At 39.1% G+C, this 27,896-nt stretch overlaps 1 protein-coding gene and 1 long non-coding RNA gene across 6 annotated transcripts in view; one reads left to right on the forward strand and one right to left on the reverse strand.

The window, feature by feature from the left end:
• The window catches only part of slc27a6 (solute carrier family 27 member 6), a 70,886-nt gene that overhangs the window by 23,125 nt on the left and 19,865 nt on the right, over positions 1 to 27,896 (forward strand). For 4 of the 5 annotated variants that reach the window (XM_088281457.1, XM_088281460.1, XM_088281461.1 and 1 more), the window contains exons 4-9: positions 6,792 to 6,916; positions 10,611 to 10,805; positions 14,312 to 14,402; positions 14,490 to 14,688; positions 21,128 to 21,225; positions 25,534 to 25,664. In XM_088281457.1, coding sequence (XP_088137583.1) covers positions 6,792 to 6,916; positions 10,611 to 10,805; positions 14,312 to 14,402; positions 14,490 to 14,688; positions 21,128 to 21,225; positions 25,534 to 25,664 — 839 coding nt within the window. Of the gene's footprint in view, positions 1 to 6,791; positions 6,917 to 10,610; positions 10,806 to 14,311; positions 14,403 to 14,489; positions 14,689 to 21,127; positions 21,226 to 23,347; positions 23,976 to 25,533; positions 25,665 to 27,896 lie in introns of those variants that run through there. The other variant, XM_088281459.1, reaches the window with a different exon arrangement.
• On the reverse strand, positions 9,960 to 22,266 carry LOC148319641 (uncharacterized). The gene is made up of 3 exons (XR_015839761.1): positions 21,878 to 22,266; positions 11,488 to 11,720; positions 9,960 to 10,375 (listed from the first exon to the last, which is right to left on the reverse strand). It is a non-coding gene; the product is annotated as an uncharacterized LOC148319641 (long non-coding RNA).

Here is a 27,896-nt window from a genome sequence, read left to right on the forward strand (position 1 = left end):
ATTTATTTAATTTGTTGTAATTTGCTTTATATTCTCAAATAATATTGGGTTTCCTGTTTTAATATTAACCACTAGCGGTTTTCTTATGCCAAAAGCATGACTAAAATGTTGATCTACTCTCTCGCTTCTTTAAGTACAGAAGCGTAATACAATACAAAACAATACAACTTAATTTATGTAGTGCATTTCGTAACAGTTACAGTTTTAGCAAAGCGCTTTAGTTGTAGCAAAGCGCTTTACACTGAGTAAAACACAAAGTCAATAACATTCAATAACAAATGCAGTGAAAACAGAATACAAATTAATGATACTAAGACATTAGACACTTTAAAACTAGTAGTTTGCAAAAGTATAAATCGTGTAAAAATTGGTGATGATAACAGAGATTTGACTTTTTTTTTTTTTTTTGCCGTATTGACCAGCCCTAGTATTGGTTTGATACTCATGTCTTTTCTTAATTGCACTCCAGCCATAAATACAATTCTTAATCACAATCTAATGTACATAATAACTGTCCACACACCAGGTTTCTTCCCATGATTTGGAAGCTGGGTTTGGTGAATATTCAGAAACACTTCGCGGCGATGGGCAGTATCTGGTTGAAAAAATAAAACAGTGCATTGTTCAAACTCTTTGTCAAAGCCAAACGCTTAGAAGAGCTGCATTGACTTCTGTTGGATGCACAGAATACAGTGGCGATGCTGTGCTGAAAGTGCTTTGAGTGAACATTTACGTTGACAAAAACAGCTCAAAGCAAGAAGACTTTGCCTCTCATTTAGATAATTGCTTTCGAGACATCCGCCAAACTAAAAGCGGCATGCTCAGGACAAAATGCTTACAAAACAGTTTTTTCGCCAAATTTTCTGTAGAACATTGATCAATCGGTTGTTGTTACATGAAATGACACTTAATTGTTCCAAAAATGATTTTTTATTCATTACAAATATTGTATATCAATGTTGTCAATCCATCTATGACGCATAGTGACAGAATAATTAAATGCTAATAATTAAATGCTCTTCCATTAGATTGCTGATTGCAACGTAATAAGCTCTGTATCTAATGTAAAATTGGTACTTTGCTGAATTAAGTTTGGTATATGAAATAAACGCTATTGGAAACAGCACAAATTCACATTTAAATGACGTGCCACAACTGTAAACATAGTAAGTTCGAGAAGTGTTGAGATCGCCTGGGCTGTGTGCGCTAGAGTATTGAATTGAACGCTTAAATATTTTCGAATTTGGTTTAAATGTGTGAACTGTTAGCATTTCACCAAGGAAAAAGGTATTGGAGAGTAAATGCTATTTTGCTGAGTTGAAGACCAGCTAAAAATAGAGACAACCATAATGCTCTTGGGATTGGCAAGAGCCACAGATTAACCAAAGCATTATTTAAACCACAGCGGTTCAAATAGTCATGGCTTAAAGTGTCAGGTTCAAACTACATTTATTCTAACATCCCGTCTGAATTTCATGGCATAAGGATTTTTTTTCATTTTGTCTGACATTCTAATTCTATTTTCTTTACAATTGAAACATTATCTAGTTCCTGCAAAACCTTTGAGAACTCAAATCACATTACATGTAAGAGTATGGACACTTTGTATATTGTGCTAATACCCACAAAGTGACAACAGGCTATCTTTATGAACATTTATTTAAAGATTTAAAGACAAAACTAAAATCACATGCATTATTAGCTGCATGTCATCTTTTGTGCTGCTATGAGCCTTGTGAGAGTATCTTTGAACCCTCTTCTTCTCAAGCTATTTATTTGTGGACAATTTGTTCATTCTCTTGTTGAAATATGCTTGTGTGGGCATTATCTTGAATGCAGTATTGCCCCAAAACCATCCCTTGTCTACATAAACTGTCGCTTTTTCCACGAATAGTTCAATGTACTTAAATGGTAGAGGTCAATGTCCCAACTAATCTGATAAACTTTGAACAGGTTGTTATCCTTCATATTTAATTGATTAGATATGTGGACAGAACGTTGTGGCAGATGGAGTCACTCCAGGCCAAGGAAATTAAGTTTAGTATTTGGATTACTTAAATTCTGTGCTGCCACTGTTGACACACTGATATAACTCTTTTGAGATGTCCGGATTTGATGAAGTTGATTAAAATAAATGTAGAGGGAATGGTTGTCTTGATTTAATACCATCAGACTTTTTCAAAACTATTGCAAAATATGTGTTGAGTTGCAGCAAATAATCAGTTGCTCACTTCCGCCACTCGAGTTTCCAAAACTCCTGAAGGTAGTTGCCATTAAGCCACTTCTTAAAAAAGAATATGCTTCAATATTAGCAAACTCTCATCACTATCATCTAGGATTCCCCTTATTAAAAAAGATTGTTGAGAAAGTGTTTTATTAGCTTTACCTTTTTCCCCTTCATGTTCAGCAGCCAGGTCATGCAGAATGGCCACAACAGTTTTTCTGTGAAACAGTGGAGTTTCAAATACTGCTACGGTGGCTGGTTGCATTGTGATGAATATTTTTTTCTCAAATTGCAGTCAAACAAAACATGGTTTAAAAAAAAGAAAAGTAGTGTGACACTCTATGAACTGACAGAGACAGGAGAGGATTAGCTCAGGACAGAGCTTAAAGGACCTGGTTGTACAATTGGATTGTGTTGCGAATCCCACCAACTGTATAAATCTTAAGGAGGACAAGACCCTCGCTCTCTCCAGGTTTCAGCGAGTCACTAAAGGGACAGATTACAAACTTTCCATTGGAAATCATTGTACTTTCATTGCTTATAAAGTCCAAAAAGTGCTGATCAATTGGCACTAAAATTGATGTGGACATCCTTACCTATAACCACTTTCAACATATCAAATGAATTTACCTCTCCGTGGCTGATTTATATAAGAATGGGGAACTGTGGAAGTGAGCAGAGGTACATAGATTATGCTGTTAGGACGCTGAACACTGCTTCTCTGCTGTTCACGGTGAGGACGCACAGCGTAAAAGCACCAGTCGGGATATACACAGAGACAGGAGTGGGAATTACTAGTCATGCACATGGATGAGGATTTTTTTGACTGTAGGCAACGTAACTACAAGGCGCCATTTTATTCTTTGAAATGCGGCAGCTCCAGGCTACGCGTACACCACTCAATGGAGTGTTCCAATGCGGCCACACTTGGCTGTGGAGTCTGCCTCCTCGCTGGAACATTTTTATTCGCTCAACATTGACGCTCCCGAAGCGGCACCGCGATGACCACCTACAGGGCTCACTGATGAGGAGTTTATCCGAAATCGACACAGACTCGCGCCATAATGCTGACAACTTTATGAATTGGCTTCACGCGGTGGTGGACACGAACGTGCATGAGTGGCATTCTCCTTAGAGCACATGTGTCAAACTCAAGGCCCGGGGGCCAGATGTGGCCCGCAACCTCATTTTATGTGGCCCGCGAAGGGAAAATCATGTGCTTCAACTTGCTGCTTCTAGCACATTTTCTTCACTTTTAACAACATTGAGATATGAGATATTGCCATTTATTACTGGCTTTTGATTTCAAAACTAGCTTTGTATCAATGTGTTGTGTGTAAGTGATAATGTAAGGTGATTTATATGAGTTCGCAGTCATAACGGCCCTCTGAGGGAAACCAGAACCACGATGTGGCCCGTTCACAAAAATAACTTTGACACCTCTGCCTTCGAGCGTTGTATTTTGGTTATGTGGGCTAATCAGGCAATTATCAGTATAGTTTTCATTATGTGGTCACATGGTTATATGGATTACGCGGTCAGTCGGCGGCATCTACAGTATAATGTACGGCGGAAGCAGAGAAAAACACATATATTTGTAGATCTGATTCCAATATTAGTGTCTCACCATCCATGAACCTCATAGCACCACTGTGCCTCACAGTTCTGAGGTCGGGGATCGAAATCTGGATTTCAGCCTTTATGTGTGTTTGCACTTTGCATGTTTTTCCCATTGTTGCATGTTTTATTTATCCTCAGGTACTCCAGATTCCTCCCACATTCTAAAAACATTCATGTCTGATTAGGGCTGGGCGATATGACCTCAAATCAATATCGCGAGAAATCGAGCAATTTTACCTCAATAACGATAAATGCACGATAAATTCCCACGTGGACTAAAATCAAAATAAATGCAGGAATTGCATATTGACTGTTTTTTTTTATTGACCAACTGGTACACTTTACTTTCAATGAAAAATAAAAGTACAAAAATCATTTGTAAATAGCTTGCAGGGTTCGCGGTTAAAACTGCTTTAAAAACTGCTTGCCCATAGGGCAAGTGCCACTAAAATTTGCCTTGCCCGAGTGGCCAAATTACTTGCCCGACTTGGGCAAGTGACAATTTTTTTTCTCTAAGAATAAAATGTTTATGGTTGTAAAATGTGCGCCACAAATGTAAATAAACATATAATCTGATAAGCATAAATTAATCTTGTTTTCATCATCAACCATGAAACCCTACTCACAAGAGCAAATGTATCATCCTGTGCAGTTATTGAAAATGTTAATTGTAGTTTTAATAATTAACAAATCTGCATGTTAAATTGGGAAAATGATATTACAGCAATCCAGATGATCAATTTTAAGTCCAGGAGAGCGTATTAATTGAGGAATCACATGAGTAAATTATGAGTGTGGCAAATTTGTGTATTCCTTTAAGACCAGTGCCTGTGGTGCTGCCTCCATAAGTTTCATAGCATAAACAGAACACAGTCACTGACACTATGTCAGGTCACATCATGGAGCTAATGAATTAACAGCCAATAATCAAATATTACTCCCTTCCTTACTCACAACTGAATTGTCAACTTAAATATATTCGAGCTATTTTAGTCATGTCAGAGGAATCCGAAATGTTCGGATTTGAACGAACTCGTCGCCACTTGTAAACATGCGCAGAAGGTAAGAAAACTTCCGGCTGTCAATTTTCGGTCGAAATATCGTAGGTTTTTGTTGTGTTTTTCAAACTTCAAATGAGGATGCTACGACAGCGAGTTCCAATACTGCGGGATTTATTGACGTCCACTTTAACTCGACATTCACTGAACTAACTGATCCCCGTAGCGCCCGCCCATTGCCCCCGATAAGGCCAATGGACCATACCAAAACATAAGGGGGTGTCTGGGTTAAACCATCACCATACAGTGCACACAAACAGATCACACCACCGTTTTCGTCAAAATTAAAGATATTTGGCTGCTTTAAAAAATGCTTGCCCGGTCGGGCAAGTTGCCCATAATTTTACCTTGCCCGTGGCCAAATTTCACTTGCCCCGGGCAATCGGGAAGCGGTTAACCGTGAACCCTGAGCTTGCTTTGCATGACTTGAACAATGTCACAAAGAAAAAGGGTACCTCTTGCGAAATCTTTTTCTGCAAATAGATTGCGCCAAGATGCTCTCATGATGTAAATAATGGCAAATAAAAAAACGCTAAATAAAATGAAAGAAAATGTCAATGCAAGCCAAATAAACAAGTGGGCATTATCGGGGAAAATGTGCCGTCTCGAGTACTCTGGTGCGCAGTCGCCACTTGTCGTCTATGTAATGGACAGTCAGGCTCAATCAGGGATCCATGTTGCGACCCGACCACAAGTCGGATGTAGATGCAAAATGCTTGACATGTCTAAGCTCCCGGCCCGATGTAGTCCATATCGGGAAATACGGCTTTCATGAAGCGTTTAAATCCTGTGCGCGCCACGTAACTAGAGGAGCTTTATCTTTAGCTATGTGCTAGGCTATCGCGTCCACCTCTGAGACGTTCTCTCGTATGGTGTCGCCTCCGTTCATGGGCTGTTGTCACTTGTCGAACCTTGCTTCTCACTTTGAACTTTCAGCACAGCATGGTTGTGTTGTGGGTGGTGAGAAAGCTTCTGGATTTGAATCGCCAGCAACGAGAGCGACAGACGGGTGGAGTCACATGACTAGAGGCGCTGTAGCGGTCTTAAAGGGGCATGAACATTGCCGCAGACAAAAGGCTTTTCTTTTTTCTTTTTTTATTCACCGAATTTACCGACATGGGCAAAATGATTTCGGTCATTGTAATAAATTTCGGTAACGGTAAATTTTCGGTTTATCGCCCAGCCCTATGTCTGATTCACTGTTGTGAATGTGAGTGTGAATATTTGTCTGAATATTTGTCTGTCTGTGTGACCTGCGATTGGCTGGTGGCCAGTCTAGGACGCAGCTGGCCCTTTGCCCAAAGCCAGCTAGCAAAGGCTCATCCATGACCCTAATGGGGATCTGGAAAATGGATGAATGTATTATTACAATTGACACAAAACACAAAAACCATAGTGAGATCACAAACGCCATTCTCGTGGTTTGCCATTTCCTTTTTTTGGACAGCAAACAATTAGGCACCCGAATAACAATTTCTAGCTTTTAGTTTTTTAGGACTTTTTTGGCATAATTTAGAGCAAAAAGTAAAGATTCCTGTCATGAGTGACAGATAAACTGAATGAGGTTTAGGCAGCATGCGGAAAAGCGCAACTAAGCCTTTCATATCCTTGACAGGATGGTTGTTAAATTGAAGCATAGTGCGTGATTTGAGGCAATAATTTTTCTGATTTTATTTGTGAACAGATTTGTTTGTAAATGAAGGTTCCTGTATCTGGCAGGCTTCTGATGCTGCAATATCAGAGGCAGGGGGGGTAAAAATAGATGTATTACTATAGAAATCTGCCAGTATTCTGGTCCACAAAGTTTGAACTTTGATATAAAGAGGTTTTACTGCTAAACAATTTTACATTTATGTAATATTGAATTTAATGTTGTTGATTCATCACAGGTGCGACATGCATTCTAAAGAAGAAGTTCTCAGCCTCACAATTCTGGAATGACTGTCGCAAACATAATGCAACTGTTTTCCAGTATATTGGTGAACTGTGCAGATACCTCTGCAACCAGCCAAAGGTAACACTGTCTGCTATTTATCAGTTTGTATTACTAATTATAGATTGGCATTGTCTATTTTAAGGGCATCTGAATTTACAGTGAAAATTGACATATTTCCATGACACTGCCGCGGGAGAGATGCTACCGGCAGAGGTTTATTTAAAGATCATTGTTTGTGTTCCAATCCCTATAAAAATAATTAGCTGACTAATTTACTATTTAAATCCGCTTATCTTATTATGGGCTTATATAATGGTGGTAAGTGTTTCGTCAAACCAAAGTGGGTTAACGGTTTAACTTGTCCTCTGTTCTCTTGTCTGTTGTATTGCCCCGCCCCCCCTTTTTAATGGTATGCCCCAGAAGCAGGTGGCGCGGGTTACGTGATGTCAGAATAAGGAAATACAGGCACACTTGAACGCACACTGCTGTCTCATGTCTCTTCATACACAACTAGTTGGTAGCTGTGCTTTTGACTCGTTCTGAGGCAATTTTTGTCGTTTGCCCATTTCGCAAGTTGGGTCATCACACACACGAGGGCCGATTCGTGGGCCAGACTAAAATACAACTCCGGCCTTTGTTCATCTAACCCTTTTTTTTTTAACCGCCACAAAAATAGGCGTCCGGCCAGCTGCAAGGCCGGACCGTTCCGCCCTCGGGACGGACTGTCCAGCTCTGATAAATTATAACGTGAAGAACTTCCTTCAACTAACATCTAAGGTCAGCTGACGTTAGCGCATAGATGCCTCATGCTAAGTCCACGCCAAATCCGTTGGAGCGTTCTGTTTTTGGATACAGCTGCTTCATTCGCGCACACCAGAAGACTGTGTTTCTCAAAATTCAATCAGCAAAAAAAAAAAATTCACGGCACACCAATTAGTTAAGCGATTCAATAAAGTGGATATTTAGGTTAATTATGTACCTTCATTCATCTCGTTGAATAGCATTTCATTGGTTTGCCTATTGTATATCGCAATTCTTTGTGTAACACATTTGTCCGTCTATGGCGGAAATCCTTGCTATATTGCAGAATTCTGCAATAAGCCACAGTCACCAATGCCCTTTTGAGCCTTTTATTGAATGGCGGGCTCACAGTACAACACAAACACAATGAGCACACTCACAGAGGGAGCCTTTATCAATCACAGCTCAGCTCAGTCCCAGACAATCACACGCAAACTCACCGACCTCACACACTATGCCACCAGGCCCTGCCTCTTAAAGGTAAATATTTCACACACAGACACTAATACATACATTACCATTTTATGGTTTTGCTATATCACAAATATTCACTTCTCTTTCTAGCAAACTAAATAATGGTTCACCTATATCTCGTACAAAATGGCAACTATAGCTGGCCCACATAGATCATGTTCATGTTAAGTGTCAGGACTCCAGTATATATTTTCAACGCAAGAAACACACTGATTTTAGTTTCTCAATGATCAACAATGTTTAAGTTTCCAATGGCCATCCCATATTTGGTAACATTTTGCAAGAATTTTTTGTGGAGATTATGCACTATAGTCTGTCATAGTTTTCTAGTCCACAATCACTGAGTCGTGAATCACACTATGCTCTGTGGACCAAAGAAAACCATCTTTTGTTGCCTTTGTTTGCTCCTCCCACAGTGGACACAGACATGCACGTATGCGTAATATGATGGCAGAGCTCCTTATTGATGCACGACTGAAAGTCCTCTTTGTCCACTGTCCTTCTGTTATGTTGTTGAGTGGGTGAAAGCTTGGGCATGGCACTGTGCTCATTTGTGGTCATCAGTAATTAGAAAAGCAACAATTTACACACATGAATTACACCCATCAAAGGATATACTCACACAGTCAGTGCTTATTACTGTGCATATAAACCTTGACTAAATGCCTGGCAAACCTTTGCGAAACAATGACAAAAAAAAGAAAACTGTGCCTTGGATGGCTCGCAACTTGTGGGTGTAAATCCGACTCTTGTTTGGCTTTCTTTTGCACTTGTACCTTCGTTTTTTCAGAAGAATTATGCTTCAACCACGATTCCATTGTTTGCATCTTCAAGTGATTGACGGGCAACGCTGATCGGCATATACAATATTTTATCTGTCACTGGTGCCAACACTAACTTCATACTATACTATACTATACGATAGTATACTATACTATACTATGCCATGTTGTACTATACTATACTATACTATACTATACTATACTATACTAGACAACTTTATTTATATAGCGCATTTCACAACAGCTAGAGCTGTAACAAAGCGCTTTCCATATGGTGTAATATAAATTAGCGGGAAATTAGAACACAAATTGAACACATAAACAAATATACAATGGATACCAGAAGAACATCAGAACAGAGACAGTCTCATGTTGAGTCAAAAGCTAAAGATTAAAAATGTGTTTTAAAAGTGGACAGAGAGGGGGCTTACCTAACATTTAATGGGAGGTCATTCCATAGGGAAGGACCAGCAACAGAAAAGGCACGGTCCCCCCTGAGGCTGTGCTTAGTCCTTGGCACCTCCAGCAGCATTTGGCGAATTCTGTCGACTGCAAATATTTCTTAATTGTGCTCTATTTGTTTCCATCTTTTTTAAACATGTGCAGTGTTTATTCATTGATTAGCACAGAATTTTTTTCCCATGTCCGTTCTTAGTGTACAGCATTTGCCAATGTAACCCAAACTCACACCTGTTCGACCTGATGCCCTCTGGCAGGCGCTACAGATGCATCAAATCAAGGACCAATAGACTGAGAAACAGTTTCTTTCCGAGAGCCATCTCCATTCTGAACTCTCACACACACACGAGAACACCCTTACCTTGCAGAACAGCATTGTGATGTGTTTTTATATACACTATTCAGTACTAAATTCCATTGCACTCTCTTATTTATTTATCTAATTTATATATTTGTCTGTATTATTGTTGTGTTGCACTGGAGAGGGGAGCCCTCTAATCTCGTTGCACACTTGAGTACAATGACAATAAAGGGATTTCTAATTTCTAATTTTCTAAATTCAAATTGATAAGTAATTCAAAATGATGGACATCGTTATCATATTATTGTTCTTAGGAATTGTAAGGGAGTAACAAAAACTCATTTGTGTCAGAAAAACCTTTTTAATTTAAAATGTGCAAGTGCATCACATAGATCTGGATTGAATCGTTACACTTTAATATCAATATTTATATATCAAGATACTTAGTGAATCCTCTTTTATCGGCACGATATATCTGTGATGGGATATATGCAACATTTACAGTCCTAACAAGTCCATTCTTATGTATGTAAAGTGACAACAAAAACCTCTTTTATCATATGTTCTTGAACTGAGCCATACCTCAATCGAATTGTAATCTTGGTGAATCAAAACAAAGTGGATCGTTCCACTTCAAAATCGGGGTCAGATGTCCAGTCACTGCACCTCATCACTCTGACATATCTCCATCGACGCCTGGGTGTGTTTGGGTTTGGGTCTCTGTGTGAGGTGCAAAAAGTATATACATCCCAGTGTATGTTTTAAATTTATCAGCGAGAACATAATCAGTATAATACATTTTAGAAGTACTCTTTGTTTTGTTTTAAAAAGCTCCTTCTTTCGACCATATTCTGTTGTTGAGAATGAAGGGCAAGACATGCAAGAGATTTAAAAACATTTGGCATTTGTTTTTATTTACTTATTTTAATTGTAACGTAATCTTTACCACCTTCAGATGGATATCGACAAGGTCCACTCAGTACGGATGGGAGTCGGGAATGGGCTGCGTCAAGATGTCTGGCAGGAGTTCCATAGACGTTATGGAAACATAAAAATGTGTGAGGTGTACGGCTCCACTGAGGGAAACCTATGTTTCATGAATCACATTGGCAAGATTGGCACTGTGGGGCGTTCCAACTTTATCTACAGGGTTAGTAGATGTCATACATAATGTTTATGTAATGTTTAATATATATTGTGATATATATTGTTGTGTAACTAGTACCAACCCCTAAATTCACAGTACATGATCACACTATGCTGGTGTCACCACACTACTTACCATCACTGTTTTAAATCAAAACCAAAATTATCACCCAACATCAACATACAACATACTAGCAAACAATGAAACAACCAAAACAAGGAACAATTAAATAAAATTAATACAAAACATGTATCTCTTTGGGAGTGCAGAGTTCAGCCTCAGCCAATCAGATGGCTGGTTAGAGAGATGTCATGAGTGGTGTGCTTTGGGAAGCATCTTGTTTTTTTTTGTTTTTTTTAAATTTTTTAAAGACCATGATCAACAGAGGGTAGTAACAGACTGTTTAAATACTCTCAGTCAGTCCGGTGGAACATTTGAAAGCCACACATCATGCACTGATTTCAAATTCAGTCCACACATAAGGTGCTTTGCATTATAGGGCGCCTCATCCATTTTGGGGTAAGTTTGGGTCTTTTAGGGTGCCCTATGGTTATGAAAATACGGTAAATTACAGCAATGGAAATTGAAATGATCTATTCCAATGTGTTTGGCACGGTGATCGACTGGTTAGCTCAACGGCCTCACAGCGCAGGGGTTGTGAAATCAATTCCAGCTCCGGCCTTACCGTGTGTAGTTTGCATGTTCTCCCCGTGTCTGCGTTGGTTTCCGGTTTTCTCCCACATTCCAAAAACATGCATGGCAGGTTGATTGGCCACTCAAAATTGCTCCAGGGTATGAGTGTGAGCGCGGATGGTTGTTTGTCTCGGTATGCCCCGCAATTGGCTGCCAACCAGTCCAGAGTGTACCCCGCCCACTGCCCGAAGACAGCTGGGATAGGCTCTAGCACCCCCCGCGACCCTGGTGAGGAGAAGCGGTACAGATAATGGATGGATGGATGGATATTTTAATTAGGGGTGCAACGATACACAAAATTCACGGTTCGGTTCGATACATTAGTGTCACGGTTCTATATTTTTCGTTATTGTTTCAATTTTTTTTAACTTATAGTTTATTGAAGCTACTTACATTTGTTTAAACTCAAAAGCACACATTTTTTAATTACCGTATTTTCGCAGTCATAGGACGCGCTGCCTCAAAGGGCGCAACACCTGTTGAGGGTGCTATTTCTGTCTTTGAAGCACACACTGGGCGCGCCGCTAGCTCAGCTGCTTTTAGCATAGCAATAGCTCGGCTGCTCGCGCTGACTCAGCCCATGGCAATTCACTTTGCCTCAATACCATAAGCAATCACCACATTTCAAAGACAGTTGCTATGATACCATTGACAATCCGTATCGTTAACAATGACTCCAACCAATAATAGGTATCATGGCAATAGTCTACAAGACTATGTCAGGTCACCACACTCCTTAGAGTCACGGTTTAAAAAAAAAAAAAAAACTCAGCATACAAGCAAACAATGAAACAATGAAATAAGATTAACACAAAACATGTATCTCTCATGCCATCAATATACCAAAAAGAAATAAAAATAACACAAAATGCTATAGCAATGCCTTTTGGAAGCCACTCAGACTCAGCCAAATCACATGGCTGTTTAGAGAGATTTGCATGGCTGTTTAGAGAGATGTGCTGTTATGCTTTGGGCTTTTTGTCTGTTGTCTAAACCTGGGACGTTTCTTGCTTGCAATAACATAAATGATAAGACAGACTACAACATTGTGGACAGCTGCCCTTTTGTCCAGCTTTCTCCCACACCATCACCCAAACACCATAGTCACATAATGTATAGTCATGGTCACTTTGAAGCATAGATGACTCACACTTTGTCCAGCAGGGTGTGCTAACATGCACTCCGAACAGCCCAATGAGTAAAAGGGTTGATGGTCGCGAGTGATACTTTGTTCATATAATGAGCGCAGTCGCCTTACAAGGCGCTGTGTTAGTTTAGGGGAAGATTTGGGACTTTTAAGTGCGCCTTATGACTGCGAAAATACGGTAGATCTATTTTAGCAACGCCTGACTCGTTTTCTGCTGCGCGTACTTAGCAACATATTAAAAAAACAGCTCCATGAAAAAAAATAAGAATATTGTACGAATACAAAATAAATTACCTGAGAAATGACCCATATTCTGTGGTGCATTCTAAGCAACCGATTGCAGTATATTTGGCAAATAAACAGCTCCTTAACAAATACAATTTAGACTATACTTATCTTGTGAAGTATATATTCAGCACCATTAACTTACTAAACAAAAACAGGACCTTGAACTTAAACTCTTGGGTTAAAGATATAGGCTATATATGGTATGTAAAAAAATACTAAAATATTTATTAGTATATATTTCTTTATTTTATATATTAAATTAAAATATTTTTCTGCAATTCATATTTATCAGTCGAGTATACATAAAAAACAATTATCTTCCTTAATATCATATAATTTGAAACATCATTGTTTTTAAAATTTGAATCATTGTAACACAAACTCATCAGAATGCAGTAGTGTATCATCATGGGTGCTTGACTGTATTTTCAGAAGAGGCAGAAAATTAACACTTTATCCCTTAAATTATTTTTTTAAACCGCTGTACTTTGTATACAAATAAAGATGTTTTGGAGTGCATTGTACAACTACACATTATTTTAAATTAAATAAAATAAAACAGGTATGGTTGCTTTTGGGCGCACTAATTTCCATCCTCCGCAACTTCTTTCAGACTTTTCTGGTTAAATCATCAGTCGTGGGACTTTCGAGCAGCCGTGTCTGAATAACATTGCATTTGATGTCCCACTCCGCAGTGACGTTAAGTGCCGTAGCGGGGGCTGCTGACAAAGCCGCTGCTATTTTGACTCTCGTCTTGTTGTACAAATCAGGAATTGCAGTATTGGTATTGCAGTATTGCTGAAATAGGTCCGCGCAGGAACCTTAAAACGTTCCACTCATTTTCACATTGAAGTGATGTCGGCGTAAATGTGACCATGTTTGTTGTACTTCCACCGACGTAGTTAGCATTGTGTGACACTTGCAACCTACTGTTTGAAGTTGTAGTCCACGACACGCTTTCCGTCTGGTGCATACTTGAAAACTAAATTACTTCCAAACGACGTGAAGTTTGGTGGAGCTTCTTCCGCTTCAGGTATGCGTTATAGCCACGTTGCAACCGCTAGCGAGCTTCTCGTGCAGTTTGAGCCAAAATGAATGTGGGAGGGGCAGTAAAGTACAGTGAATGGGTCTGTGCTCGCCAATCCATCATATAAAAGGCGGAGTAGGCAGCGTTGCTCCTCATCGTCATAACTTTTTGTGTATTGTTCGATCCAGTGCGCACCGAACCGTGACCACTGTATCGAACAATTCAATACAGATACACGTATCGTTGCACCCCTAATTCCAATGTTATATTAAACCATGAACAAAAGCTAAATAAAACACCAACCATGATTTATTACTGAATATTACTAATGAAATCCTTTTTTTGTGTGTGTAGCTCCTGCTCAAATATGATCTTGTAAAGTATGACATGATGAATGACGAGCCAATGAAAGATCAATATGGTTTCTGTCACCGAGTGAAAAAGGGTAAGATATCTGGCAGATTTCCCTCACTGATGTGGCTTTCATCTTAAGTGCCTTAGTACTGATCTCTACTTTCATGTCATTTCTCAGGCGAGACAGGGCTTTTACTATCTAAAGTAAGTGCCCTGACTCCATTCTTCGGCTATGCCGGAAGCAAGCAACTGACTGAAAAGAAGCTGATAAGGAACGTGTTTGTCAAGGGAGATGCCTACTTTAACACAGGTGATCTGATGGCTGAAGACAACGAGGGTTTCATCTTTTTCAAAGACAGAGTAGGAGACACCTTCAGGTACAGTTGTTTATGATTTGATTTAATAGTCAAATGAAGTTTTTGATCTTTGATCAGCAATTATATGGATTTCTACTATTGTCAATATTTTATTCAACTAAACCACCAAAATGACAACTAGGATGTCACAATATATTTTCCACTTCCGATCCGATACTGATATTGTCCGATATGAGCAGGAAAGACACATGCTGAAATGTTTTTTTTTTTCATATGGACTGCTAAAAGAGACTTGATAAAGTTATACTTTTAAACCAAATAACAATAGTCTGTAATGGTAGGAATGAGAATATATGACCCATTTATTCCAAACATGGGGTGCATCTGACTATAAAATGGATCCCATACATACAGTTGCGAGATACCTGAGTACAATGACAATAAAGGGATTTCTAATTCTAATTCTAATTCTAATATGTTGAAAGAAATTAATGCTACAAAATAACAAATCAATAGGGTGTTTATTTTCATATATTTCTCAAGTTTTCGAATGCTGGAAGAAGCGTGAGCACCCACAATTTTAATTCAAAGCACAAGAAATGTGAATGAGAGAGACATACTGACAACAACTTGTGCACCATTCTGCAGAGACAGACAGACAAACAAACAGACAGACAGGTAGATAGATAGATAACTTCATCTGGTGAGGGAAAGTTGATTTGGTAGCTTCATAAAGGTTTCCAAACCTTTCCACATGACCGCGTTGTTAATTTGTAAAAGGGAGAAAAGAAAAAAAGTTCGCTTCATAACCACCCCCTCCAGCCCTGTCTCATACACATTTCTTCTCTACTTTCTTCGGCTTTTGACTCAGCATGAGAGTTACTTACTCACTGTTTTTGTGCTTTTTATCTGTCTTCATTATTTGATTTATTGTTTGTTGTTGTATGACTTACTTTTGCTCCATGTACAGCACTTGGCATAGAGTGGGGGTTGTCTTAAAATACTTTATAAATACAGTTGAGTTGAGTTGAGTAGATATAGACTGAATAAAGAAGAAGAAAGCTGGAAACAAAAGCAATACTACAGCCGGTCATTAACACCTGTTCATCACGACGGAAGGTTTGTTAGTCAGTCAGTGATGGATTCCCATTTTGGGTGGTAGACTGACGAAACACTGATCGGTCTATAGTTTTGCTTTTGATTTAGAATTTAGTTTCATGTTATCCTTGTGTTCTGTTGTGTGTCTGTCTCATTAGATTATCGTGTCTACCTGTGCGAGTTTGCCCGATCCTTTGTGTTACCCAATTAACTTCCTCCAACACTTTGTGTCTTGTCCAGTTCCACATTGTCTCATCAATTTGTATTGCATTCTTAGCCTTCTTTCTGTTTTTGTTGGTTTCTAGTCTTTGTCAGATTGAACTGGTGTTGTTTGCGGTCTTAGTCCTAGTCAAGCAGGTTTCTTCCATGTTTTCTGAATCCAGCCCTGCTTGTTTTTCCTTGGAATTTTTGTTTATAAAGACTTACGTCGCCACTTTTGTCTCCTGTCTGCTTCTAGACCCAAATCCTGCTCCACACGTGACATACTGACCATTGTAGCAGTCTCTAAATTCATTATTTAGTAATTCAATCTTTATTTCCATGGGATAACGCCTCACCATATTTGTCACATTGTTCATAAAATGATTGCGTTAAATCCGTTTAAGAAAAATCTTCCATTTTAAATGCACACTAAACAAAGTGTGACACAATAGGAATATTCTACGCGGTTAAGTAACTAATCATCATTATTATACTGAGGCGAATTTTCTAGTCATATTACATATCTTAACAGTGACAACAATGACGATACGCTTAATTCGGGGCACTTTTTTTCCCCCAAAAAATTTTGCACAACTACACTAACTCTCTGACACCGAAACGGACACTGGAACAGAAGTGACAGGGTAGTATACGTAAATCTAACCAGTGTGGCTTGATTCATTTGGCTTCTGAACCAAATTATTCTGAGTATCCATGCATTCCTCACAAACGGGAATATTCAGCTTTTGAGTGAATTTTCAGTGTTCTTTCGTGTTTGTGAGTAGTGCAATATATTTTCCCAGGTTTTCAAAGGTCAACACTAAAAGACGCCTCCAAAACCTCCTCTGGTGGGGTCACATTTGGACTTGTGAACAATGTTTTCATAATTCTTAAGATTTTTTTAAATTTAATTACAAATATAAATGACTGTAAATGTAATCTAAGTAACTCACTGTCATCCGTTGTATGGATCTAGTCTCTTCTGCCTCTTTGGGGCTTTTTAATCCGTTGCTTCTACTACTCTGTCCTTATCCTCTTCAAAGTCCTCCCCCCACTCTAAGCAGGTTTTCACTTCAGGAGAATCCTTAAGGATTAAGAACCTTTAAAAATAGTTCACTTGCTTGAATTTTAGGAGACCCATTCACCACTCTAAAAATTGTTGACTACTTTTTTTCCCCAAAAATAATTGTTTGGATTCTGTCATGTCATTATGCACACCGCTTATCCTGTACAGCAGGGCAAACTTTTTGATTGGTGGGCCACAATAAGGTCTAAAATTTGACAGAGAGGCAGATGGATGGAGTGTTTTGGTAACCTCACCTCATCGGAGAAAAAAAATACATTTAATTTTAAATGATAATGAACAAAAGTGTTATAACAAAATATTTTTGACACACCACAGTATTTAGAAAATAAAACATTAACAAGGTTTATTCATTTAATTTTTTTTAAGTTAGGCGGGCCGGATTAAAACGTTTAACAGGCCACATGTGGATCTTCGTCTGTAGTTTGCCTACACCTGCTGTACAGGGTCACGGGAGAGTGCCTATCCCAGATGACGACGGGCGAAAGGCACACTCCACCCTGAACTGGTCGCCAGCCAGTCACAGGGCAGACATAGACACCGTCACCGAGTGGAAGCCAAACCCACGCTGCCCACACACAAGTCAGGCGTATGTACCACTACTTCATCAGTGACCTTGTTTGGACTTTTTTTTAAGTGAAAACGGGCGCACAAGTCGGGCGGCACGGTGGTCGACTGGTTAGCACGATGCCCTCACGGTGAGAGACAGCATCGGTCGTGGGTTCAAGCCCGGCTCCGGCCATCCTGTGTGGAGTTTGCATGTTCTCCCCGTGCCTGCGTGGGTTTCCTCCGGGTACTCTGTTTCCTCCCATATTCCAAAAACATGCATGGCAGGTGGATTGGACAAATTGCCCCTAGGTATGAGTGTGAGTGCGGATGGTTGTTCGTCTCTGTGTGCCCTGCAATTGGTTGGCAACCAATTCAGGGTGTCCCCCGCCTACTGCCCGAAGATAGCTGGGATAGGCGCCAGCACCCCCCCGCGACCCTAGTGAGGAGAAGCGTATTGAAAATGGGTGGATGGATGGGCGCACAAGTCAGACACAAGTGATTTTGATCCGGTTCACAATTATTAGGGCTATATTCACTGTGTGGGCGGCATGGTGGCCGACTGGTTAGCACGATGGCCTCACAGTGAGAGACAGCATCGGACGTGGGTTCGATCCCAGCTCCGGCCATCCTGTGTGGAGTTTGCATGTTCTCCCCGTGCCTGCGTGGGTTTCCTCCGGGTACTCCGGTTTCCTCCCACATTCCAAAAACATGCATGGCAGGCTGATTGAACACTGTAAATTGCCCCTAGGTATGAGTGTGAGTGCGGATGGTTGTTCGTCTCTGTGTGCCCTGCGATTGGCTGGCAACCAGTTCAGGGTGTCCCCCGCCTACTGCCCGAAGATAGCTGGGATAGGCTCCAGCACCCCCCGTGACCCTAGTGAGGAGAAGCGGTATAGATGATGGATGGATGGATATTCACTGTGTATCGCAAATTTACAAAAATGACGAAAAAAAATTATAAATGTTAACAGCCATTTCTCCAAAAAAATCTCAGGATATTAAAGAGGCAGGAGTCCTTTTAATTTATTCATTCATAAATATTTATCATAAAGTATATTTTTTTAAATAAAAGGTTTTTTAAATAAAAATGTTTCAACTTTTACACAAATTTACATGTCCATTGTACATAAATGTAAGATAGTGCGTACATTGTTTTCATATTTTTTTTTATAGAGTAACTTGCTTCAAATGGAGACTGAGAGCTCACAAAAATTATATCGTAGTATGAATTGAGTCCCCTCACAATAACTATTGTGCTATAAACATAAGCATAAACATCATGATGGAAGTATTGAGTCATTTCCTATTGAGAAGCAGAAAGTGTCAGATTTAATCTTATCTCTGCTTTTTTTCATTAAAAACTCATGTCAATTGTAATGCAATCAATTTAATAAATAACAAATATATTGGAATAAATTAAACAAATAACATAAACATAGCCAAAGCTAAATTGATTTAAAAATTAAAACAAACAAGATGGGTTATTGTGGAGATATCAAAACTAAAAAAAGCATCAATCTCAGATCCAAAATAGTGCAAACAAAGCTAATATAAATGTTTTATATATTAAATAATGTATTTTTGCCCTTAAAAGCACCTCACCCTGGCTGATGTTACGGATTTATTTCAGTTTTTCAGCCATTGTGCTTAATGCGCAGCTGTTCACTGTTCTATTATTTTGTCTTTCGACACTTAATTAACCTGTTAATTTGGTGTTCATAGCTGGTTGCTCACCTCTTTTACACAATTCTAGCCAGATATATGTGAAAAATGTGCTGTCCTCCGAGGCACTTTTTATGTTTTTGGCGAGTCTGTGACACATTAGTTTAGAGACTTGCATTGGCTTCTTCTGATCTCTCTTATTGCTCGGTGTCGAATGCTTAGCTAAACCTCATGCACCTTTAAGATGGAATAAAACATTTAAAATCAGCCAGGAAAGGTCGTGCATGAAATTATTTAATGATGAAAATAAAGAACATTTTTGCTATAATTATAGTCTTACTTTTTCCTGACGTAAAATGTATCGTTTTTTTTGGGGGTTTTTTAAACACTTGTGTCACGTTGCGGTGGAGGTTGAAGAGGACCGAAACGCAGGGAGGCGAGGATTGGGTAACTTAAATGGTGTTTAATTGAAAAATAAAAAGGCAAGCAAGGCACTGGGAGCAACAAAGAGATTGCAAAAGCAAAATAACAAGGGTCAACAAAACAAGGACTAGAAAAGAACTAAAGACTGGCTGTGAAAACTGAAAAACTCGTAAAACCGGTCTGAGCATAACATTGGTTCATACTTTTGTTTAGTTAAGACGTCAGGAAAAAAAATAATGAAATGACAGTCACATTACTTAGCTGGACATTAAACAAGGTATGTGGATTTTTTTATTTACTCAAAAACTGCCACAATACACAAAAACATTTTTTAGTATAAAGAACTAGGTATCCAATTATTGTTTCCGTGTGTGTAAAGATACTAATGTTTTACTGCCTAAAAGCCTCTATAGTATGCCTGCAGTTGTAGTTTTTCGCCACCAGACGTCATTTCACAGAAGCTTTGAAGCTTAAAACCATTTTGAACCGATTGCGTCAAATGGTTCAGCCCTTCATAAAAGCTTCATTTGCCCATCACTACTAAATACTAAACCAAAAACAACAAATACAGATCATGACAACTTGTTTTTGTTTTGTTATTGTTTTATTTAATATTTTTTCCATTTATTTACAGAAATAAGGGTTGCGCATCGCTACAGAAAGGATTATTCCATACGGTTTTTGATACGTGGTGTGCAAAACAATTCAAAGGCGATTTTATTTGAAAATGGAGCAATTTTATTCGGTTCGACTCAGTGGGATTTAAAATTTGGTGCAATTTAGTATGGCTCAGTTTGAGAGGGTATGATGCAATGACTTTGTGTTTACAGACTTGAAATGGAGCGCGATATTTAATTTCCATTCCTCGAGCGCCGGTACACCGTTTACGTGCATCCTTGGTTATGATGACAACTTTAGAAGACGTTACAATTTGTTCCTCATAATCTTTGAAGTTGTTTTTTTTTTTGGTTGGGGCACATATCACATTTTGAATGTTTAGATTATATTATGCATACTAAAGAAGCTAAACAAAACGTTTTTTATTAAGGCATGAAAATGAAATCAATTCAAGTGTTTTTTTTTTTTTTGTTTTTTTAGTTTTCTTCAGCACAGTGCATTTTCTCAAACGTATTCATGATTTCAGTCCCTTCTACATTGAAAAAATTGATTGGGGCCCAAGAAAAGTGAAATATGTTTACAAGTATTTGTTTGAATATTTATAGGTATTTTCATAGGTACTGCAACTCAACATAGTGTAGAATTTTTGGTTTCATTAAAAATGCACAAAAAAACGTACACGCTTGCAGTAAACATAAATGTGAGTTAAAGAATGGCTGCAGCACCACACAAGCGCACAAGACAAGCAAATTAACAATTAAAAAAATAATCAAATCGAAATCGGGAACTGAAAATTGAAAATCAAATTGCTTGAGTGAATCGTTACATCCCTATTATTAACTAATTTTGGTTTCCTGGATTCAGGTGGAAAGGTGAAAATGTAGCGACAACCGAGGTGGCAGAAACACTTGGGTCAGTTGATTTTATCCAAGAAGTCAATGTGTATGGAGTGGAAATACCAGGTATGTTACTATGTGGAGCAATTCTATATAATACAATTGAATGTTAGCCCCTACCATACTCTCAAAGAGTTGATATTTACGAAATCCAAAGGATAATATCAGGACCAGAATGATGGATTTTTGTAGGCTGTTATTTGGCGGAAAAAAATACAGATTAGCAGTTAATCGTCTGATTTATTTTAATTAATTTGTGCATGTATGGTATTTATATGTACAGTATGTTTTCAACAAATAAGTCATTTTTGTTTAATTTTACATTGCCAGGAAAAAAGACTTCGTGTTTGGGTAGGGATGGGGTTTACTGTAATTTACACTGTAATTTACACTGTAAATGAGTGATAAAAATCAACAAATATGTTGTTTAACACCACATCTTCCTGTTAGGTCCCATATGTATCCTAATAGCGCTGTGACGATAATTCGATATTGATATGTATCGCGATGGTTGGGTGAGTGATATCAATAGAAAATGGTTTTGATAAATTATTAATCCAAAAAAACAAAAACAACGGAGCAGATTCGACCTATCACTGCCCAACTCGTCACAAACACCCTCCCATTTAGGAAATACAACCTGAGGTTTACGCATGCGCCGCTGAGCTAGCGTGACTCAAAACAAACAAAAAAACTGGATGGCGTAAAATGGACATACCGGCAGAGGAAACGTCCCTTAGTTCCATCCCACGGGCGCTCTGGAGGAGAGAGGCAGGCTTGCTTAATAGTTAGGCCAATAACAAGCACCCTCCCCGGACACGCACGAGATGAAACGGCCCGTAGCTCTAGTGTACGAGACCTCCGTCGCAAGGGAGGCGGGCGTACGTAGCAGTGAAGCCGCTAACAAGCACCCTCCGCGGACATGCACTAGACAAAACGGCCCGTAGCACCGGCACACGAGAGCACCATCGCGAGGGAGGCGGGGGTACATAGCAGTGAAGCCGCTAACAAGCACCCTCCGCGGACACGCACTGGACAAAATGACCAGGAGCACCAGCTTGCGAGAGCTCCGTCGCAACAGAAGCCGGTGTCGTGCCAAAGTACTTACCCCTGCCAAAATCTGTATCCCCTGTCGCGGGAGCGCGCACGCATAGGCTGAAGGCGGCGCGATGTTACTACGTTTGTTTTCATTGAAAGGCACGAAGAATGTGTGATTTTGTGTGTTTGATTTGCTGTAATTTAAACCAGGGTTTCCATAAAAGTGGTAGTCTTCGTCGGTGTGGGTTTCAGCACACCATTCGCTACAATTTAACACGTAAAGTAAGCGTTTGACTCCTCCGAAATCGGGGGGAAATTCCCTGCATTTGCATTAGTTAGACCAAAGAAATTTTGCAATCAATGAAGCTACCATAAGGGAATTTCAGTGATCAAAACACGATGGAAAGGGGAGAGGATGAGTGATTCCAGCGAGATCAAATTAAGTGGCAAAATACAGATAGGTGGTATCCTGTTAGAGAACACGTAATTGTATTCCAATTGACTGATTTGTTTATTTTTTTATAACCACTGATAGCCGCGACAAGAGTAGCAAAAGAATAAAAAAATAAATAAAGTCACTCGCGTGCTGCGTCGGACTCGAGGTGCATTCACTGACCACTTAGGCAGTAGGATAGTTACCAGGGGCGACTGATTCTGGCAGCACCTCCCAGAATAGGTACCCCCCTCTAATCACAAAAATATTCACCCCAACCATCAAGTGACTTATTCTGTGTACTTATTGGATCATTTTGAGTATGTGTGGCAAGTTTGAGCAGGATCGCTCTTTTCTAAGCAAAGTTACCAGGGGGGACCTATCCTGGCAGCCCCTGCCACAATAAGTACCCCCCCCTCTAAGCACCTGCTTTGATAAATGCAGTAATCAAATTAATGCATATGCAAACAGTCACAAACACACATTTACATATTTATTTAAGTGCTAATACTATAAATAATAAATTTCACAAAGTAAACTACTGTATCATAGAACTTTACATACTGTAATAGTGCAGTCCTTATGTAATATTTATGCTGTCCTCAGTAAATTGTGTCAGTTGTTTTCTAATTGGAATTCTATTTCTATGTGTAATTTTGTTTATTGTTTGATCCTCAGTCGGTTACTTGGTGGCTTTTTGACTTTCTTTGCATTTAGGCTTAATATCATTACTGCGACACCTGGACCGAATTGAGTGTGTGGACACACTTGGACTGAAGAACTTCAGCCAGTTTAGTGTTGTAAACTGGCCAGATTTGCCAGTTGCAAATGAAGAAAGCACTCCTCGGTTTCCTTCAAAAGTACAACAGGCAGACTGGATGGGAGGGTTGCTCAGGCTGTGACGTGTCGGAAGCTGTTGGATGACCATCTGATATGCCTCTCCTCACTAGGGTCGCAGGCATCCTGGAGGCTATTCCAACTGTCTTTGGCAGTAGGCGGGGGGACACCCTGAACTGGTTGCCAGCCAATCGCAGGGCACACAGAGACGAACAACCATTCACACTCACATTCATACCTCGGGGCAATTTCGAGTGTCCAATCAACCCACTATGCATGTTTTTGGAATGAGGGAGGAAACTGGAGTACAAGTAGGAAACACACGCAGTCATGGGGAGAACATGCATACTTATGTTGTCTTATTTTTTCATGGTTTATCATATTTACTTGAGGAACCTATGAATAAATCTTGTTAATCTTTGTGCGATTCATGTATCATGTACTGCCCTCCTGGTAAAATAAACTAGAGGGTGATTTAATTAAATAAAGTAAAGTAAATTTAATAGAATTGATGGTTGGGGTGAATATTTTTGTGATTAGAGGGGGGTACCTATTCTGGGAGGTGCTGCCAGAATCAGTCCCCCCTGGTAACTATCCTACTGCCTAAGTGGTCAGTGAATGCACCTCGAGTCCGACGCAGCACGCGAGTGACTTTATTTATTTTTTTATTCTTTTGCTACTCTTGTCGCGGCTATCAGTGGTTATAAAAAAATAAACAAATCAGTCAATTGGAATACAATTACGTGTTCTCTAACAGGATACCACCTATCTGTATTTTGCCACTTAATTTGATCTCGCTGGAATCACTCATCCTCTCCCCTTTCCATCGTGTTTTGATCACTGAAATTCCCTTATGGTAGCTTCATTGATTGCAAAATTTCTTTGGTCTAACTAATGCAAATGCAGGGAATTTCCCCCCGATTTCGGAGGAGTCAAACGCTTACTTTACGTGTTAAATTGTAGCGAATGGTGTGCTGAAACCCACACCGACGAAGACTACCACTTTTATGGAAACCCTGGTTTAAATTACAGCAAATCAAACACACAAAATCATACATTCTTCGTGCCTTTCAATGAAAACAAACGTAGTAACATCGCGCCGCCTTCAGTCTATGCGTGCGCGCTCCCGCGACAGGGGATACAGATTTTGGCAGGGGTAAGTACTTTGGCACGACACCGGCATGCGTTGTACATTTAAAAAAAAAAAAAAAAATTGGAATTCATCCCCTTTCCCTTTTTTATTTTCAATAGTAAAAAAAATAAATAATAATAATTATAATAATTCAATATATATCGATATCGTCCAATATGACATACATGCGTCACAATAATCGTTTTGAACCATATCCATATATCCTAATATAGGAATTTTCTTTAGAATTATATGAAATGCATGGAAATGAAAAAATAAATATAAAATAATGATAAAATGAAATTTTAAAAAGTAAAAAAAATGAAGAAGAGAAAATGTCTCATTCAAAATATGTGTATTTATATGTATTTTCAAGGAATACAGATAAGTGCAAAAATGTTACTGAATGCAACAGTGCTTCAAGTAACATTTAGGAATACTGTTCCTACTATTTAACCAGAGTTGTAGCAACTAAAGACATCATTTAATTCAACTGTTTGTTTCATTCTGAACACTGGGTGGCACCATGTAATAATGTACATGACTTAGACCAGAGTTGGACAATTTAAATGATTGACAGGGCCAGAGATTTTCAGCAGTCCTGTGGGGACACAGGACCACGCACCTCCCACCCAGATGTATTGTATGACAAAAATGCAATTTTAAATATGGAAGAAATGTGCATGCATGCAAAATGTGTGCTCTTCTTTATGTTTCTCTATTTATTTTTTTACTGTATATTTGTCAATGTCTGAAAACAAATACAGATGTAAAAACGGCTATAATTGGCCAATTTAATCAGCTGATCAACCTCTTGGGCCCTAAATTATATTAAAATAAAAATATTTCAATACTTTTCGGGTTCCTAATACTTTGAAGAATGATGTGGCAACACTGAACACTGAATGTTTTTATTCCCTGTGTGTGTATATAGGGCAGGAGGGAAGAGCTGGAATGGCTGCCATTATTCTAAGACCAGGCTTCATGTTTAACGGGAAGACGTTTTTTGAACATGTGGTGATGGAACTACCTACGTATGCTCGGCCCCTCTTCATAAGACTTCAGGTATGGAGCCTACTGATGAGTAAAACACCACCAATGGTGCCCCTCTTAAGTAGTTGCCATTTTCTTTTTCCTTAATTGTCCTGAGGACCAATTGTCAATGGCCACACCAAAATGTTGACTTGAATTGTCTTATTCTGTTTAAATTCTTGCAAAAAAAAATCACTTAATGTGTTTAAAAATGTACATTTAAAGAACTTGGTTGCATTTTAGAAACATGGGTGAGTGCAGGATTTTGTGAACCAAACGTGCATAATATTGGCCCCTCTAATAAGAAAAAGTTATGACACTGTGAAGATTGCAGTGATTACGGGGATTGTGGCTCGTTTGGAAAAACAATTGAAAATATTTGTTATTGTTACCAAGTGCTTCTCCTCAGAATCACATTAATGAAGTTAAAGAATAGCAGATCTGTGCTGATTTTAGGTTTTTATTCTGTTTTAAAGGACAGCCATGGGGGGCAAATGATGGAATATTTCAAAGCGGCAATCGTTTATTATTTATGATTATTATCACTACCAAAATGCTAAATAATTTTAGTTAACTTTTTACAAACCGAGGACACCAGACCCATTTTTAGGTAGAGGTGTGTCAACAGTAGGGCTGGGCAATAAACCAAAAATTTACCGTGACCGAAATTTATTACAATGACCGACATCATTTTGCCCATGTCGGTAAATTCGGTGTTTAAAAAAAAAAGAAAAGAAAAGTCTTTTCTGTCTGCGGAAATGTTAATGCCCCTTTAAGACGACTACAGCGTGTCTAGTCACGTGACTCCACCCATCTGAACAAGAAAGAAATTAGACGACGCAGTCGTAGCTGCCGATTCAAATCCAGAAGCGGCTGACACGGCTGAAGACGAAGTAACGTTAGTTGAAGTTGTTCCTGTTGGGCTTGTCCCAAAAAGAAATTCGACATCTGTCGTTTGTTCAAGTCATGCAAAGCAAGCTATTTGGAATGTTTATACAAATGATTTTTCTACTTTTATTTTTCATTGAAAGTAATGTGTACCAGTTGGTAAATAAAAAAAAGCAGTTAATATGCATTTCCTGCATTTATTTAGATTTTGGTCCACGGGGGGAATTTATCGCGCATTTGTTGTTATGGAGGTCAAATTGCTCAATTTATTACAATATTGATTTGAGGTCATATCGCCCAGTCCTAGTCAATAGGACCCGTCTCCCCATCCAAAGACAGAGGGACGCACAGAGCCGGGGGGGTAATGAGCAGGCTCACACCTGCTCTGAATTTCTCACCATGGGCAACTCTAGAGTGGAAGAGTGTCCAACAACTTTCAAGAGATCTGGTACCAGAGCCAAAGCTGTGGAGGCCTTTGATCACCCTAAAAACATTGATAACTCATTTTAAGGGAGCATTGGATCGGGGATGATTTTAAATAAAGCTTTTATAAGAAAAATAAACTATGTAGCAATCCAAACCTATTAGTGATCCTTCCTCTAATTGTAACCTACTAGCGATAGGACTGACAGTAACAGCTCTAGTAGTCTAAGGTTTGGGTTATCTAACTCTAGATTCAATGAGGCGGTTGGTTGCGTTTAAGTCTCACAGTAAAAGACTAAGAGATTCCACCACAAATGAAGCACAAAACAACAAATGTGTTTGCAGTTAGAATGGTTGAATCTATTAAAATGTTCCTCTCAAAATCAGTAACTACAATAACAGCAAATAACTGTTCACCTGAGATCTCAGAAAAAGAGCCAAGTGAATAAGAAAATATGCATATTCAGTACAAAGTTCAAACAAAATACATAACATCCCCTGAGAACATCCCCCACCCAATTTTGATAATCACTTATATTCTATATTGCAAATGGGTTTCATGTTGTGTTGTATGTCTGATCATGTTGTTCAATGTGCATTATCCAGATTAATTAATTGCGGGAAGTGTGGCAGCTTTGATTTACAATGTGTCATTTTCTTCTGAATCCTTCGTGGTTGATTGAGTGAACGTTTGTTATTTCAAAGTTTTATTATAACCAAAGTATTAACGTGATTAACTCTAGATCCAATTATGATTTAATTCCAACAACCATCTGCGCTCACACTCATACCTAAAGGCAATTTAGAGTGTCCAATTATCCTGCCATACAAGTTTTTGGAAGGTGGGAGGAATGGGGAGAACATGCAAAATCCACACAGGAGGGCCGGAACCAAACCCTCAGCCTCTGCACTGTGAGGCTATCGTGCTAGCCAATCGTCCACCATACCGCCCCC

Source organism: Idiotropiscis lumnitzeri, chromosome 18, assembly GCF_059441095.1.
Source record: "Idiotropiscis lumnitzeri isolate Australia: NSW breed Sydney's pygmy pipehorse chromosome 18, RoL_Ilum_1.0, whole genome shotgun sequence".
Taxonomy (NCBI): Eukaryota; Metazoa; Chordata; class Actinopteri; order Syngnathiformes; family Syngnathidae; genus Idiotropiscis; species Idiotropiscis lumnitzeri.